Here is a 17,370-nt window from a genome sequence, read left to right as displayed (position 1 = left end):
CAGCATTATCTGTACACAGCTATTTGTGTGTTAAAGACAAATATTTTAGGCTTAAAGGTTACAATGTGTGACTCTGAACGCTTCCTGTTGTTCTTCCTGTTTACATACAGCAGGGAGAAGATAATTGGTTACACTATTGCGCTGTGGCCTGCTCCAATTCACCCAATGAAATAAATCCCTTCCACCAGCATGTCCCACCTCCTTGTTGCATCATTTTAATCACTCATGGCCCACTGCACAACTGGAACAAGCAGGAGCTCCCAAGTGAGGGATGGAGGGGAGAGAGAGCTGATGATGAGACGGAGGTGACGCAGGCAGATGGAGAGATTTCAGCAGAAATTAAAGAGACCGGGGGGTTAGATGGGAGACTAGAAGGGAAAATGAAAGGATACTTAAAAGGATTAGATGGCAAAAATATTGTTTTTTAACAAAAATTATCAAATAAAGGGATGGGTATAGAAATAAAGATTAAAAAAAAATGAGGGCAGGAAGAGAGGGAAGTGATTTAAGCAGCTCCACAAGCTTTTTTGGATGATGTCCAGTCACAGCAGGTTCACAGATGACATTAGAGATTCAGGCAAATATCCTCTTTTATCCGAAGGCCTTAAATTGCTACACGTTTTTTCTCACCATCAACAGAAGACGGGGATTCATGCATATACACAAACACACACACAGATCTGTTTGAATAAGTCAAATTAAGATTTTTGCACACAAAACACATGTAGTTTATAAAATACAATGTTTTATTATAAACAAAACTACCCAACGATATAACTGTTAATAAGTCCAGAAATGATTAGACGATTAAACACAGAACTGTTTTAATCGTTTCCGGTTTCTAAAATGTGAGGATTTTTCTGCATCGAGTACTTTTTCCTGATGATACTTACATACTTTTACTTAAGTAACATTTTCAATGCAGGACTTTTACTTGAGTATTTTTACAGTGTGGTATTGGTACTTTTACTTAAGTAAAGGATCTGACTACTTCTTCCACCACTGCTTATTGAGCCATTTACATTTATGCTTAAACATCCTGAAACCATATAAGGCTGCACAAGAAATGTCTCACTAATTCTAAGACAGATGAGCACATCACACCCTCTTTATGGATATGTTGGGTGCTTCTCATTATGCTAACATGTGTCCTTGCTTCCCTCATTCGTGTCTCTTCCTGGACGGGAGAGCCTAAGCTGCCAAATGAGAAGCCTCCTCGTCTCCTCAAGGTGCATTAGGATTAAAAGATCCATGATGACATAATGGGGAACAATTTCAGAGGGAGGAGAGAGGACAGGAGGAAGCATAAGTTAGCATAATGAAAAGAACCCGTTATCATCCTGATCCCCAAATCTGACCGACCAGGCCAAAATTCTTCTCCTCCTCATGCATATGATTTCTGCTTTACTGATTTGTCACTCTCTGACCAGGTGTCTCTTCTCTCTTCCTTTTTGCTGGTCACAGAGACGTAGCCCGGTAAGTGTCCTTTTCTTTCCGTCTCCCTGGGGTCAGCCTTATAATGTCACGTGCTTCTTGTACCCTTTTGCTCCACCTTGTCCTTGGAGTCGGTTAAATAAGACCAAAAAATGCGTAGGTGGGTTTAGTGGCTGAGGCGACGGGTCAAAACCGTTGGCTAATTTGTTTTGACATTAATATTTAAACAAATAAATAACTATATTTTCCCCCTAGATTCTCAAGATCACTAGCATGTTTGTTTTTCATCTTGAATGGCTTCGTGCTTGGTCTCTGTTCTGGGGAGAAAATTTGCACTTTTGACAGCTGGACCCTTTGATGTCATTTTTCAGTCACTCCCCCATCGTCGTGTCTTCTCATCTCATCTGCTTCCCCCCCCCCCCCCCCCCTCTCAGTGAATCACTTATAAGGCATATGAATTGTTGTTTACAGTGCCATCTAAGGGCGTACTGTCATGCTGGTCAGCATTATCCTACCCAATGTTGTACCTCCTTTTTCAATTAGTATGAAAATGTACTGTAGTTGGTAAATACACAAGAAAGACTTTCGATAATGCTGCAATAGAAATAACACATGTAGGGCGCCTGTGTAGCTCACCTGGTAGGGTGCCCACCCATATATAGAGGTTTACTCCTTGACGCATCGGGTTTGACTTCGACCTGCGGCCCTTTGCTGCATGTCGTTCCCCCTCTCTCCCCCCTTTCATGTCTTCAGCTGTCCTAAATAAATAGGCCTAAAAGCCCCCCCCCTGAAAAATAATCTTTCAAAGTTACAACTTAAAAATTGCAAAAATGATTTCCATTTGGGGGTGGACCAGGGGTTGGGCCACTGACCGTGGGTTGCCTTGTCCCTGGTTTGTGTCCGGCCTGTGTGACCTTTTACTGCAACTCATTCCTCATCTCTCTCTCTCTCTCTCTCCCCTCATTTTCTCTCATTGTCAATTCTGTCTGCTGTCTAATAGAGGCAATCTTCGTCCTTTAATACAACCTTTTCTGTACCGCGCGGTGTTTGTGTGTTAGTAATGCTTACTCCTGTGTAGCTTATAACTGGTCAGGTAGTTCCGCAGGTCTCATCAGATTAAGTCGACCTCTGACCTTCACTACTGTACAGCATACATCATTGTTCTGTTTAAACCACACAGATTTGTATATAAAAGGAAAAGTTTGATTTATTAAACTGCCTCACATTTACATTTGATGTTTTTCTGTGTATTTGTAGCTGTTCTACATAGATGGGGCTATGTAGGATGCTGATTTTAGTAGCATTATAGATGAATATTATTTGAATAAAGGCAACATTGTACTTGTTAGTGACTCTTTGCTGTTTTATGTCTTTGGGTTTTTACATTTACTGTCATTTTTTCATGTTACAGGGTTTGAAACGGAACCCATCCAGTAAGTATGAGTCTCGTTGCAGCTTAGGCCAGGTTCACTTTTAATGCTGGTGAATTACAGAGAGTATGATTAAAAAGACTCACATGTGCTAAACTGATTTAATTATGCTTCCAGGTGAGGAGATTGCCAGACCGAGACGTGTCGTCCCTACTTTACCCACTGTGGCCCCCACACCAGCCCCAGCACCGCAACCCCCCAGGTATGTACCTCACTGTTCCCTGAGGGGGGACAAGCCACTGCCACTTAATGTAATGGTGCTGCTACGTGTCATACTGTATGTGTCACTGCTGATCTCTTCGCCTGTCTTATGGCATTGGGCTTTGTATCTGTATGTTTACTCTATTTCTAAAAAGCAATTTTCACTGGTTTTATTTGGGCTGAGACACTGGCTCCCTTTTACTGCTTTGTACAATTAAAATATAAACCTTTGTGTTATAAAGCAATGCAGTGGAAACTGCATACTGCATTATTTTGGAACATGCTATAAAATGCATTGTAAGCTAATGTAGGTGATGGCATTGGCAATTTTTATATTTTTACTCGGATGTCAGTGGCATCCAGTGTCACCTCTTTTGATGTCTCACTGAAACCTCCTGCGTATGACTCAAGGCTTTCTAACATTTGCTACTATATATTATATATATCTTAATATAACCAAAGGCCATGAGATAAGTTATGTTGGATGATAAACACAACAAGATTTTGTTTAGCTTTCCCCCAACTTTTGCCATCCTACTAAAACATAAGAAGTTTAGGGGCTTTCCAACCGGAGGGATTTTTGCAGTTCTTAGAACTAAACGTTCCTAGAACACTTTTTTCGTCGTGTTCCGACAGGAAAAATTTGGGGATTTTTAAGTTCCTCTGACCTCAGTAGCGTACTTTTTTAGCTCCTACTTCAGAGCAGGGACTTTTCCTAGGTGTACTTGATTGGTCGAACTTATAAGTCGAAAATACCCCTAAAATACGAGATCGTATTCAGAACGAGACGCCATTAGAGTCTGTTTTGAAATTCAGGAGCAGCAAGAACCACGTGACGCGTTCGTCCAATCAGCTGCCATGTGTTGCGTTCATGTTGCTCATCCCCCTCGTCGTTTCTAGTAAGTGTTTTAACATAGGTGTCGAAAGTGGGCACTACGGCAGTAAGTGGTTAGTGCACATTAACAGTGTACTGACGAACCGTGCGACACACACGCTCCGAACCGAGACAAGCGAACCAAGCGGTTCGGATGTTTTTTCATGAACCGTACCACCCCTAGAAGCTATACTAAGATGATATGTACAGTGTAGCTGTTTCCTAAAATGACCTTCTGTAACCAATTCTTTCCTTTTGTCCTTTGTGTGTTGCAGCAGTCAACAATCACCAGTCTCTGAAGACACAACAGCCTTATTTGGGCCTCCTTTGGAAACAGCCTTTGGAGAACCTAAAACTGAAGGTAACCCTCCTCCCTGTGTCTTTGTCATGTCACTCTGAGTTTCTGTCGCTTTACGCGTCTGTGTGTACATCTCTGTGTCTGACCAAAACAAAAAAAAACACTGGTAACAAACCGTCAACACAAACATACTGTATTCTAACAACAAACTGTGATAGCAACACAATGAAAAAGGCTTTCTGAACACACACTTATTGTCTCTTTAAGGCCGCCAGCTAAGCCCTGCTTGGCTGTCAAAGCAGATACCCTCTCTCTCCTCCTCCGCCTCCACCCTCTCACCTATTTCTCTAACATCATTGTTCTTCCCTCAGGCTCACTATGCAGTTGTGGATTCACTCTATCTGTCTTTACTAAGGTCAAAGTTGAAATTGGCATGTGGTTGGCGTGGAGGTCACGTTCATGTGCACAGTGCAGCTTGTTAATATGCAGACTCTGCTGTCACAGGCTCTCAGCCAATCCAGTAGGATTTAGTGGTACAGGCTGTGGGAGAGCTCTTAGCTGTTACGCAACTGGCATGTCAGGCATAACTAACATCAACCTCACACAAATTCCCTATATACATTCATTCAGTTGATAACATATCTCTGTGTGTGACAACTGGTAACTTTTTACTTTCTAACCCATTATGGTTTTATCGTTACAAAAGTAAGGGATGTGTGATTATAGATACACATTTTTATCATGGTATATCTAATTTTACACTCAGTTTTAAGTTAATTAGGTACTGCTTGCTATACCTAATACAGTCTGATACAACAGTGCTGCAATAAATCCTGACCTCATGAGGTTTTGTACAGTAGTGATCAGTTTTTACTGGACAGACAGTACTTTTAAGTGATTCTAATATTTTGTCCACTACATTTATATTCATGATACTATGTATTATGTATTATAAACTAAGTTGCCTATGTTTTTCTTTAGGTTTTATGTTGTTAAAATGTATGCAGTCTAATAGATCTCTGGAATAAATCGTACCTTAATGAAGGTTATAATGTCCAATTTTAGTTGAAACTGTTTTAGAGAGGCGTTGGTACTGTATGGTTATTTTGAAGCATGTAGTTTGAAAGTAGCATTTGTTTTAGACTGCTGTAGTTGTAGCTTTGTGTACCTAATATATTTGTAACTGAGTGTATGTACTGCAAACTCTTAGAGAAGCAGTTTATAGATAAGATAATCTGATGGCAGTGTTGTTTTTGGTAAATCCAGTAAATGAAATGCTGGAAAATTACTTAATCACAATAATGCAAATATCAATGTAAACAGTATAACAAAATGTCTTTCAGTTAACTAACCTCTCATACAGTATATTGTCATATTACACAACTATAATCAGATGAATCAGAATCAGATTTTTTGTTGAGGCAAGTGTTAAGTAAAATTTTAAATAGCGTGGTTAATGGTTAAGGTAATAATGAAAGGTAAGCTTTTATATCAACTTTCATCATGTTGAATTCATTAAATGATAATGTTATTATACTATTGTATTTTTCTTCAAAAAAAAGTGGTCACAAGTGGGCTTGGAGAGATTTGTGGGGCAGGCTTGGTCACCTCTGTGCCCAAATAGTTTGTATTCTGCCTCTAGAAATCAGTTTGAGTGAATAAGATTGTAGCCATGTATTCAGATGCATTTTGTGCTGAGCCCTATGTTCCACTATAACGGTGGCACTGAAATTCAGTTGGCCAAGAAAATGTATTCTCTGTGAGACTGTTTTTAATGAAAGATTTTATTGACATGCTGATCTCTGTTGTTTACCCTCTTACACTGAATGGGTTTTTATAGCCCGAAAGAATCAGAAACGCTTTAAATGTTTTGGCTCTACACCCCCTGACCTGGCCTGTTCTGTCCCCTCCTGAACTTAGTGGGTTTCTCTGGGTCTGATGCGTGGGGGACTCCTCTGTCAGAGCCTGAATCCTCTTTGACCAGATCCTTTCCCACAGGAAGTAAGTTTTATAACTATGTGCACCTTGTGTCACACTTCTTCTTCTTCTTCTCTCTGGAATGACTGCACAGATCCATCAGCTCACCTCATTACCCCCCCCCATCATCATCATCATCCAACTAACAAACAGACCTGCAAACTGACCCGATCAAACACTTGTGTGGCATAACACTCTGCTTCTCGTTCTCAGCCAGCTGTGACCTGTTTCTTTTCATCAGCCATTTCACAACCTAATTATTCACTGTTGTACTTTCTTTTTTATTATGGGATATTTCAGTACTTTTTTCCCATACTGCACCAACCCATGCTGCCTCGCTGTCTCCTCCTTGCATTTGGCATAATGGTGACTGAATGTGTACTGTGCTGCATGGTTAATGATTTGTGGGATGATCCTTTCTCCTCAAGTTATGTGGTTGTGTTTGGCAGGTGTCATGTATGGATCCAAATTTGTAATGCTTTTGTTACAAGAATTTGTGCATTTATAGGCTAATTTCTCATTTGCTAAAGTCAGCATTGTATACAGCCCACCATAAGTTGCAGTGACATGAAAAGTCTTCAACAGCATGAATTAACTTTATATAAGCATTGCCTTATCAACAATAATTTATGTTGATTTGGCAGTAATCTGTCCTAAAGGACTATTTATTGTTGCCCTTATGATTTTATTGCAGCTCCCCCTCCACTTCCACCCAAGAATGTCCCGATTTCTCCCCTGTCGACTGGCCCTCCCTCTGTAGATGACCCTGGTAAGAGGTTTTCTTATCTAATTTCTGTCTCCTGTTATATCACACCATCACCTCGGGATAAATCAAAATGTTACATTTGATCTCCAACATTCACTGTCGGCCTATCTGCCTGTCACATTTTATCTCTGTGTGTAAACTTACTGAGCACCTCTGCAAACACGGCCTTTGATTGGTCACTGGTTGTCTGTGTTTCAGAAGTGTCAACAGAAGCAGACCGTTCCACCAGGAAGCCCTCAATAGCTGACCTGGACAACATTTTTGGACCAGAACAGCCTCCCTCTGCTGGTGAGGAAACAGGCGACACGTGGGTGTGCTTCAGTGCTGAATCTCCTGACCGGCCGCCTCTACCAGTGGAACCAGCACCTCCTCTTCCAGGCTCCCTGCCTCCACCTGAATCTCCTGCCCCACCCTTACCTACATCACCACCTCCTCCTGAAGACCCTGCACCACCACTCCCTACATCCCCTCCCCCAAAAGAAGAACCTGTGCCCTCTCTCCCAACCCCCTCGTCTTCCTCAGGGGAGACTGCTGCACCTCCTGTCCACTCAGGTCCTCCTACACCTGAGGATCGAAATCCCCTCACGCTCGTCACCTCTCCACCTCTGGCACCACCAAAGGAGCTTGCGTCTCCTCCCACTTCCTCTCCCCCTCCACTGGACTCACCCGTCAGCGTCCCACCAGCCCCTGCTCCTAAAGCAAGCACCCCTCCAGCGGTGACTCCGCCTGCTGAGGGACCTGCAACGTGCTCCGTCCCACCGCCACTTGTCCTGTCTCAAGAGGAGCAGTCCAAGAACACAGACGTCACCCATCCCAAAGAGGACGGAAGTGAAACTGTCACCTCGCCCAATGATGCTAGCCCGGGGAGTCGGATTACGCCTCCCCCACCTCCTCCCCCCACATATCGGGCAGTGGTGTCGTCACCGGGTCCCACATCTGGAGCTGGTGGCACGAATAGCGGTGAGTAGTCCAAGATTCTAACTGGAATATAGTCTAAGAAGACAGGGTTTTTTATTTTAGCTTGGATTGGTGGAAACAATTTCCTGAATTACGTTTAGGTAACAACTAAATAAGAGGACAATGATTGGTTGTCACACTCACTCACACAAGAATAGAATTAATGAAAACACAGAGACAGTGTCCTGGTCATCAAACCAGCCAGGTGACTAATATGAACAATGTCCATAGAAATAAGGTAAGGTAGAGATTTTTTTGAGTTGGAGTTGAGAAGGGATTGTATTACCAACATTGCACCATCTTTAAATTTCCTTTCAGCTGATTGCACCATCTTTGTTGTTAAACTTGCACAAAGTGAACCGTGAATGCATTTTTTATCCCTGGAAAAGAGGTCATGTTTTGGCCTTGTTTGACGTACACCACCATTCTGCTGCAGGTTTGTGTTATGTTACCGGAGGGTGTTGTTCTGACTGACTCCTATTTAAAGGTCAGTCGGAACATTTTCAATTTTAGTGCACATACAGCGTCTTCTGTAGGAATTAAGCAGTAGACAAACATTTTTTTCTGGTCAATTTTAATGAGCTAGAGATCCGAACACTGAATACATAACTATGTGAAGAAAAAGTCTAAATACAAAGGAGAATATTGATCATTTTTAGGCTAGTAGTTCACAAAAGAAAGTGTGTGACTAATAGCTGTGCACAGACTGTAACAAGCCAATGCTGTAAGAATTAATTCTGTCCGGTTGTAGGAGGTTGTCTGTTTTTAATCCTGTATAGAAGTAAAAACCCAATTTCAACAAAACAATAATATAAAAACTTAAGCTGTCTTTTTATAAAGAAGGGAAACTATTATACTTAGGTATACACATCCCTTGTTTATAGTAATATAATACGCTCTTTAGTTACATTGTATGCATGAAAATATATTCCCAAAACAAAGAAAAATAGGAATCATGCTTGTGTCTAAAGATGGTTCTGTCCATCCTGCACCTATTCTGCATTTGTGCTGTAGCTGTTTCCACACCATTAAGCTTCTAAAAAGAACGGTAAAGTGTTATAAATGAATCTCTATATGTTTCTGCTCTGTTCTGCAGGTTCCTCCTCTCCGGTGCGACCTGCCACTCCTTCATCAGTCAACCCCACCCCACCACCACCTCCACCTCGCCCCCCTTCACGACCCAAACTTCCTCCAGGGAAACCCACTGTAGGAGATGCAGTAAGTGTTGCAGTCCTCATATTTTCACTTTTGATTATAGATGGTTGTGTTTTGGTATGTTTAAACTGTATTACCCACTTAACAATATCAAACGGTTTCACTGTTGCGACAATAATATCTCGAAGGGTTCAGTCACTGCTCTCCTGGTCTTTGGCTCAACTGCATCATTGCATGGACTAGCAGGAAACTTCCATAATCGAGGCGCTCAAAGCCAAACACAACCGTACAACTTGCTTATGGTCAAATTAACTTTGACAGAAGTTTTCCAGGTATACCAAAGAAAGAGATGCAAAAACCTTGAACCTAAAAATGTTCTTCTCATTTATTTTACTCTAATCTGTCTTTCTCCTACTATTTTATTTTTTGTAATCTGTTCAGAATCGTCCGTTCAGCCCGCCGGTCCACTCAGCCAGCCCCCCTCCCATCGCCCCGTTGGCGCGGGCCGAGAGCACCTCCTCCATCTCCTCCACCAACTCCATGAGTGCCGCCACCACCCCCACGGTCAATAAAGAGCTCTCCGTGTCCGTGTCAGGTGTGTGATCCCTCAATCGTCACTGAGCTGTGCAGCCTGTCGCCTGAAGGCAGTGCTCACAGAGGCTAGCAGTGATAGCTGAATTTAACTTTTTCATGTCTAATATATTAAAAGTTCATTATTGATTTTATGCACTCGCCCTGTCCTTCCTTGTGATCAGAGTTTGTGTGGAATGAGTCCTGCAGGTTTTTTTTATTTTTTTTATTTATTACTCCTAAATAAATCTTTAATACAATGAATTATTAAACTTCACATACATATTGTAAATATTGTGGTTTAGGTTGAAGACAAATTGATGACAAACCTTCCTTTTAATGAATTAATGGCACAGCAACAGTTTATACTCCTTGATCTAACTTCAGAGTCAGTGTTGAAGGATTTTTCATTGCAGAGTTGTGAGTGGATAATGGCAAATCTCAGTAAACTGTAACATGGCTAAGTCCTAATAGATTTAAGAAATACACACTCTGGAGGCAGCAGTAGTTACATAAAACACAGAATATAGTCACTGGTTGGTGGTTGCTTTTTTAAAAATGCTTTAAAACAGCTTTACTTGAGTGAGATTTCACTGAAGTCTCTATTATAGTCCTAAATGTATACATTATTTATTTATTTATTTATTTATTGTGGTTTTGTTAGTAGACCAAAAAGCTGATGGACTTGACAGTAATATAAAGCTCACTAAGAAAGTTTGAATTATAAACTGACACTATTCCAGTTTCAGTGCTTTTTAATTTTGACATTTTCATCTTGTTTGTGTTTTAGATGCTTCATTTTTAGTTTTTTACAGAATTAAATGTTTGTGTGCTTGACAATACTTTTATGATTTTAATTTTCAATTATGTTTTCCTTCGTTTGATTTGCAATCTGCTTTTTTGTTTTGCCGTTTGTCTCTTTATTTGTTCTTTGGCTTGTCAGAAGATGATGCTTATGTAGACAAGCTGCCCACCTTTGAGAGACACTTTGATTCGTTTGCAGGTATAGTAGAGATCCCCTCAGAGAGAGAGGAAAGGGGATGGGTTGGGGCAGTGTTCCTGTGTCAGTTTTCAATCAGTTTGATGGCCTTTACCCAGAGTGCACTTGTCATAGAAGGGTGAAGGTTCATCACTGGGTGTTTTGTCAGTCAAAGTGTGTAGGTATTGGGACAGTGACACACTTTTTGGGGTCTTTTTTCACACTTTCTGGCACCGTTTCAGAAAGCCTGTGATTGAGCCACCGTCAATCTTTTCACATTAACATCTCAAATTATTTAAAAAGACAATCTCTGTGTCATTATCCTAATGCCTACTTATTTGACCTGTCTACTTTATGTTTTGGTCACAGATTTAGGGACATACCACACATTCATTTTTTGTCCTTTTCAAACGTGGCAGCATTTTTCTGTGAAAGTGTAATTTTTCTTCATTGTTTTGCTTTTGCCGACCCAAACCTTTCCACACATTTGCCAAGCATTTAATAGTTATGATAGCCTCTCTCTCTCTCTCTCTCTCTCTCTCTCTCTCTCTCCCTCTGCATATCCGACTCTCTCTTTCACTCACTCTCTTGTATCTCTCTTGTTAAATCTGCCAGAAGAAAAAGAAAAATGTGGGGACACAAAAAGCTGCATCTATTGAATATGAATTATTTATTTTATTTTTATTTATTTATTTTTTTTATAAAAATGTTTGAGTGTCTTCCCCTATGCCCATCTGCGTGCTCGTGAGACTTTTCTGTTTATTTCATGACTGTGCACCAGTGGCTGTCTCACCATTGGCAACCTCGTGGCTCTTCTCTTGGCGAGACATATTTTGTGTGTGCAGAGTGCAGTGCAGTCCCTCCAAGATACCTTTGTACCCAGTCTGCATCACAAGAGTGTGTTTGAGTGTTGAGCCCGAGTCTGAAGAGCTCCTTATCTGTGGGCCCTTGAGATCCATATTGTCTCTTTTTCGCTCGCTCTCTCTCACACACTCACACACACACACACACACACACACACACACACACACACTCAAACACACACACTTTCACAAACATACTGTCAGATCAGAGCTGCTGCTCACCGAGTTGTTTGAAGTCTGGCATGAGAATTAGGCTGAATTAGACAGGCAGCAGCTGTTTGGTATTCATGCTACTCTCTCTCTCTACCACTGGCGTAGCACAAAACAGCCATAAGTTCAACCAATCTCCAACGGCTCTAAAGCCTCAGTCTATTCTCACACTCAACCCCTGACGCCCACCTCTCATACCTGTCACTCATGCACTTTAAAGCCATAGGAGAATACAAGCCTAAAACACCCTGCCCTTTCCATCTGAACACCTGCCCTTTTGTTTTCTTCATGAAGCACCGCTCTGCTCTCATCGTTCCATCACCCAACAGCTCTGTTAATCCACTCACTTAACAACACACCTTCACTGCTGAGACCCTACATCAAAACTATAGTATGTACTAGAACAAGCCTACTCTGCTCTGTGTTAAACTGAAACACACATTTGATGTTGAAGGAGTCATGTTTTTGTTGCATGTTTTGTTATTTGGGAAATAGTTCAATATGTAAACACACCCCTTGTAATGTTCTAGTCAAACTGGAGCTAAATCCCAGTTCAGGGGCTGGAAAGTCCAAAGTCTGAGTTCATGAGCTAAATACATCACAGAAAAACTTGACTCTTTTGAAAGAGAGCTCCTCCAAATGCAGCTGTGAAATGAGGCCTTCTTTACTGTGTTTACAGAACCAGTGTATTCTTTGCAGCCTACCATCTCCTGTAATCCACCTTTTTCCATTGTGTCCTTAAAATTAAGCATCTTCTCCTTGTGACCTCTCATCACAGATTTAATAAGTCTGTGACTCGTGACAAGTGCAATAATTGTCCCTTCTCATAGGTTTTTGTTTTGATATTTATAATGTTCCAGAGGCTTAAACTAGCCAGTATTTTATAAGAAGAAAAGGATTTTTTCGAGAAAAGTTAGAAAAAACCTAATGATGTGTAAAAGAAATCTCTCCTATCACATAAATCGTCTCATGACCTCTCAATATAATCCCGACCCTCATATTGGGATCTTCTGCCAAAACCCATTGTTCAGTGGTCAGTGTTTTAATGGTACTTTCTATTAACTCATAATTTCAGTAAATACAAAATCCCTTTCACGTTTATCAGATATTTGTGCTGAGGTGGGCATCAACATATATTGATGTACACATATATTGATATATATATATATATAGTTTATCGTTAACCAGGTACATCTTTTGCCTGTTGTCCATCATAGTGAATGTTACCAACGTGTACTCTAAACTCAGAAGCTTGCTTTGTCCGCCATTTAAGTTTGGGGATGAACTTGTCTGGACACACGTAGTTTTGTCTCACTTGGCTAACATGGTATGCGTCCTGACCACTAGGCCACCAAGATGCCCCACTTGGTACTCTTTTTGCCAGCTGTCCACAATGTATTGAAGTGAAAGTTACCAACTGTGGATGGTCGAAACACATAAACACAGGTCTTTTCTTCACAGGTCACTTTTTATATTTAGAGCTATTTGAGAGTTTAAATCTGATAGCAAACATTTTTGATGAAAGATCCTTTTATTTTTTTGTCATTTTGTTTTTAACTGAGCAGGATTTTTTATTTTGCTACAGCACTCCGGTGGACAAACTTTGTAATGGAGACACCATTTCTAAACTACCTGAAGTATATCTTTGGCACATCTGCCAACAGAGACACAGCTACTAATAATCTGCAATAAGATAATATTGCCCAATATATCAGCCTATTTATCTGTGTAGCTCTAGTTTAAGGGGATTTCTTTGTGATAAACTTGTGATGAAAGTTAACCAGGACTGTCTGAATGCACTTAGTGTTGGTCTCTGTGAGGCTAAACTTCACCTTCATAGGCTGTTTTCCTTGGATGATGCAGCCACTGAAATTGGGACGCAGCATCTCTCTCCCTGTGCACCACAGTCCCTCCCTCTCTCTGCTCTCTAGTCTTAGTCCTGCCCCCTGCAGGATGTCTTTACACATGACAGTATGCTTCCATTTGTTTCATAATTTGAAAAGTGGAGGCCTGGAGCAAAATGTGAGCACAGTAAGACACTGAGAGAAAAGCCTAAAATAGATAAACGCAGTACGAAACAATATGCCACTGATGAAGAAAGTAGTGCCAGTTTAGTGCTACCTAAATTGCCAGAAACTAGAGCATCAGCTGGTGTAATATGTTCCCTAATAGAGCAAACATTGGCTGCTGCCCCTGAAACTGGCAACCCCCCCCCTCAGACTCTGCAGCCTCGACTGTATCACACATTGAGTCGTACCACTGCCAGCATCCAGCAGCACACACCTGGCCCTCACTCCACCTGACTGCTGCCCTTCCTCACGCACGCAAGCACCCACCAAAAACCACCACCCATGTTGTCACCAGCTCTGCCTCGGCTTGTGCATCTTCGTCCCCTCGGCCTCCACCTCCACGTTTCACCCCACTGTGACGTTTGATAGACCTGCCATGTGAGACTCACGCTACTGTCCTTTTCTCCTCCCCCCTCCTCCCCCCCATCCCCCCATCCCTCCTCACCCACTTCCCTCCCCTTCATCCCTCTTCCTCCTCCCTCCTCCTCGTCCCTTTCTCCTGACCCCACCCCTCAACCCCACACAGAGAATGACCAGCCATCCCTTGTGTGGTTTGACAGAGGGAAATTTTATTTAACCTTTGAAGGTAAGTTTTCTCTGCATCAGCCAGGGTAGCGTGCACACACACTCTTCTGAGAATAATTTGTGCAAGCTTCGCCCCCTGCCCTGCCCTTCTTTCCTTCCTTCCTCCCCTCTCCTTCCTCTTCCTTCTTTTGCAATCCCTCCATTACCCTAACCCACGCCATGCTAACTCCTGGCTGAGCCCCCCCCCCTCCCATATGCAGTCAACTATGCAGTCTTCTCATATCTTCCTCTACCTTCTCTTCCTGACATTGTTCAGTCTCATTTCGTCTGCGCTGACCGGCTTTCATTTCCTGAAGAATCATCATTCTTCGTGTACTTTGCTAATCACTTCCTCGTCACTTTTGTCCTTTTGGTTGTTTGGTTTTTGGTTTGATCTTCGGGCTCTGTGATCTCTTTTGATCTTGTCAGAATAATTCAGCTTTAACAGCATGTCTGGAATAAGCATGCATAACATATTTTGGTCTCTCTTTACGTCTCCCCTCTGTCTTTCCTTTCTCATTTACCTGTGCTTATTCAAATAAAAGCCAGCGTGTAACATGCTGTATAAAAAAAATCTCCTCTTCACACATAACCTGCTGTTTTCATGCCACCTTACTAACACTAATATTTGTTCTCATTTCAAATAGAATCACAGTAGTTTGCACACCGTGTGTTGTTCCTCATTTCATCCACACACTTATCGTTAGGAAGAGTGTAGTCCTGGTTTGGGAGTTGGACCATGTATCTATTAGTCTGTTGTTAATGTATTTTTATAATTGGTTGAAGCTACTATACATTGATCTTTGGATTAAGCCCTGACTTTTGTTATAACAACCAGAAAAGAATAGTAAATAACAACTAATTCAGCTCATTGGATTGTTGGTTGTGGACATTGGTTGAGTGTATCTTGTCCTATTCAGACTATTTTAATGTGTGTTTGTGTGTGTGTGTGTGTGTGTGTGTGTGTGTGTGTGTGTGTGTGTGTGTGTGTGTGTGTTTTGCCTCCAGGCTGCTCCAGAGGGCCCAGTCCTCTCACCATGGGGGCTCAGGACACTCTTCCTGTGGCCGCTGCGTTCACAGAGACGGTCAATGCCTTCTTTAAAGGAGCTGACCCAAGCAAGTAGGTCAACAAAAAGCTTTACACATTCACGACATATCCTGAAATACATATGACAGTAGGATTCCCAGACCTGGGTTGCAAGGGTTTGCACTATTAGAAAACACATGAACCAAAAAAAAAAACGTGACATATTCCTTCATTATATAATGAATATGGCCTGTAAAATTTCTGACTCCATTTTCCATCCCTGCAGTGTACTTTCATGTAAGACCGAACTCACTGAGCATGCTCAGTTTTTGTGCCTACACTGCTTTGGGGCAGGTTTAGGAGCTGAGAGGAATAAACTAATCTGTTTAAATTATTGATATGAGCTTTTTTAATATTAGCAAGATGCAGTGGTGGAATGTAACAAAGTACAAATACTTTGTTACTGTACTTAAGTACATTTTTCACGTATCTGTACTTTACTTAAGTACAATCAATAGTGCATACTTTTGATTTTTACTTTTTCCAGCAATTATCTATACTTTCTACTCCACTACATTTCTACAACGTTCTGTTACATTTTCTGATAAGTTTTCCCCCTGACAAAACATCTTCCTGACCGTCACACGTTTGCAGTCCGCAGGGAAGCCTTCAGCAGCGGCCGTCCAGCTCCCGATGCCGCTCGAGATATTATGAATCCCACTATGGCCACGCCAATACCAGCCCTTCAATATCTTTTAGTGGCCAGGCGCGTACCCCTCCCGGTACTACCGCTGCTCCTGTTACTGCTGCTGATCCCGATACTCTGCTTGGTCATATGTGAAGCATCCGTTCACATAGGGTTAATATACAACCTGTATATCTATCTTAAAAACACTCCCGGTCCTCCTCAGCTATGAAGCCACGTACTTGTTGTCCAAGCCCGTGTGTTCTCGCTAAATAAATGTGTGCAGCATTCACTGTCCCGTGGGAAATAATGCAAAGTCGAGCTTCATGCAGATCACCCTGATAGATAACCAGAATTGTAAGTCAGAATGTAAACTTGGCCACAGATGGTAAGCACAGTTACATTAACTTAAAACTAACTTAATTAAAATGCCACAGTCCATACTGTTTTTTTTAAATTATTAGAATATAGACATTAAGAGAATAAATCGTTATGCAAGTACTTTTACTTTTAATACTTAAAGTACATTTAAAATCAGGTACTTTCTACTTTTACTTAAGTAGGGTTTTCATTGTTGTACTTTTACTTTTACTAAAGTAAATATATCTCTGGTTATTTGTACTTTTACTTAAGTACTGAGATTCAGTACTTCCTCCACCACTGGCATGATGTGTGAATCATGCTCTACAAAGTGTTAAATACATAAAGGCTGCGATGCAGGCTCATAAGCACAAGTTGTATTGAGAAATTACAGTATGAGAAACAAATTGGGGTTCAAAGCTTTTTCAAGAAAGAAAACACAAAGAAGAAAAACGGAGAAATCAACAAAAGAAGTGTGTGTGTGTGTGTGTGTGTGTGTGTGTGTGTGTCTCTCTCTCTCTCTCTCTAACCCACTCCTTGTCTTCCTCTCAGGTGTGTTGTGAAGATCATAGGTGAGATGGTTTTGTCGTTTCCGGCGGGAATCACGCGGCACTTTGCCAATAACTCGTCCCCCGCCGTGCTAACCTTCAGCATAACCAACTACAGCCGTCTGGAGCATGTGCTGCCTAACCCCCAGCTCCTCTGCTGGTAATGACACGGCTGTTACGCATCACCTCTCTCTCAGCAACAAATAACAAACACACCGTTTTTCACCATAATTTAACTTAACTTCATTAAAACCAAATCAAATACTCACTGTGCATTATAATTTGTATTAATATTAATTTCACTTAAAGAGCATGTGAGATAAAAGCTTAAAGAGCATGTTGTATCATGTAATCAAATCAATCACTTTGTGTATTTATATATTAAATAAATATTAGTAAAAGC

General features: G+C 41.4%; 1 protein-coding gene across 7 annotated transcripts in view; it reads left to right on the top strand.

The window, feature by feature from the left end:
- Positions 1 to 17,370, top strand: part of sgip1a (SH3GL interacting endocytic adaptor 1a) — a 62,777-nt gene that overhangs the window by 39,033 nt on the left and 6,374 nt on the right. For 3 of the 7 annotated variants that reach the window (XM_078258556.1, XM_078258557.1, XM_078258553.1), the window contains 12 exons: positions 1,465 to 1,476; positions 2,846 to 2,867; positions 2,982 to 3,066; positions 4,215 to 4,300; positions 6,158 to 6,238; positions 6,909 to 6,983; positions 7,179 to 7,940; positions 9,034 to 9,155; positions 9,534 to 9,687; positions 14,310 to 14,369; positions 15,356 to 15,467; positions 16,972 to 17,127. In XM_078258556.1, coding sequence (XP_078114682.1) covers positions 1,465 to 1,476; positions 2,846 to 2,867; positions 2,982 to 3,066; positions 4,215 to 4,300; positions 6,158 to 6,238; positions 6,909 to 6,983; positions 7,179 to 7,940; positions 9,034 to 9,155; positions 9,534 to 9,687; positions 14,310 to 14,369; positions 15,356 to 15,467; positions 16,972 to 17,127 — 1,727 coding nt within the window. The remainder of the gene's footprint in view (positions 1 to 1,464; positions 1,477 to 2,845; positions 2,868 to 2,981; positions 3,067 to 4,214; positions 4,301 to 6,157; positions 6,239 to 6,908; positions 6,984 to 7,178; positions 7,941 to 9,033; positions 9,156 to 9,533; positions 9,688 to 14,309; positions 14,370 to 15,355; positions 15,468 to 16,971; positions 17,128 to 17,370) is intronic. The other 4 variants (XM_078258559.1, XM_078258555.1, XM_078258558.1 and 1 more) reach the window with 4 other exon arrangements.

Source organism: Sander vitreus, chromosome 9 (assembly GCF_031162955.1).
Source record: "Sander vitreus isolate 19-12246 chromosome 9, sanVit1, whole genome shotgun sequence".
Classification (NCBI taxonomy): Eukaryota; Metazoa; Chordata; class Actinopteri; order Perciformes; family Percidae; genus Sander; species Sander vitreus.
The sequence above is the reverse complement of the archived record's forward strand: the minus strand, read 5'-3'. Positions and strand labels throughout refer to the sequence as shown.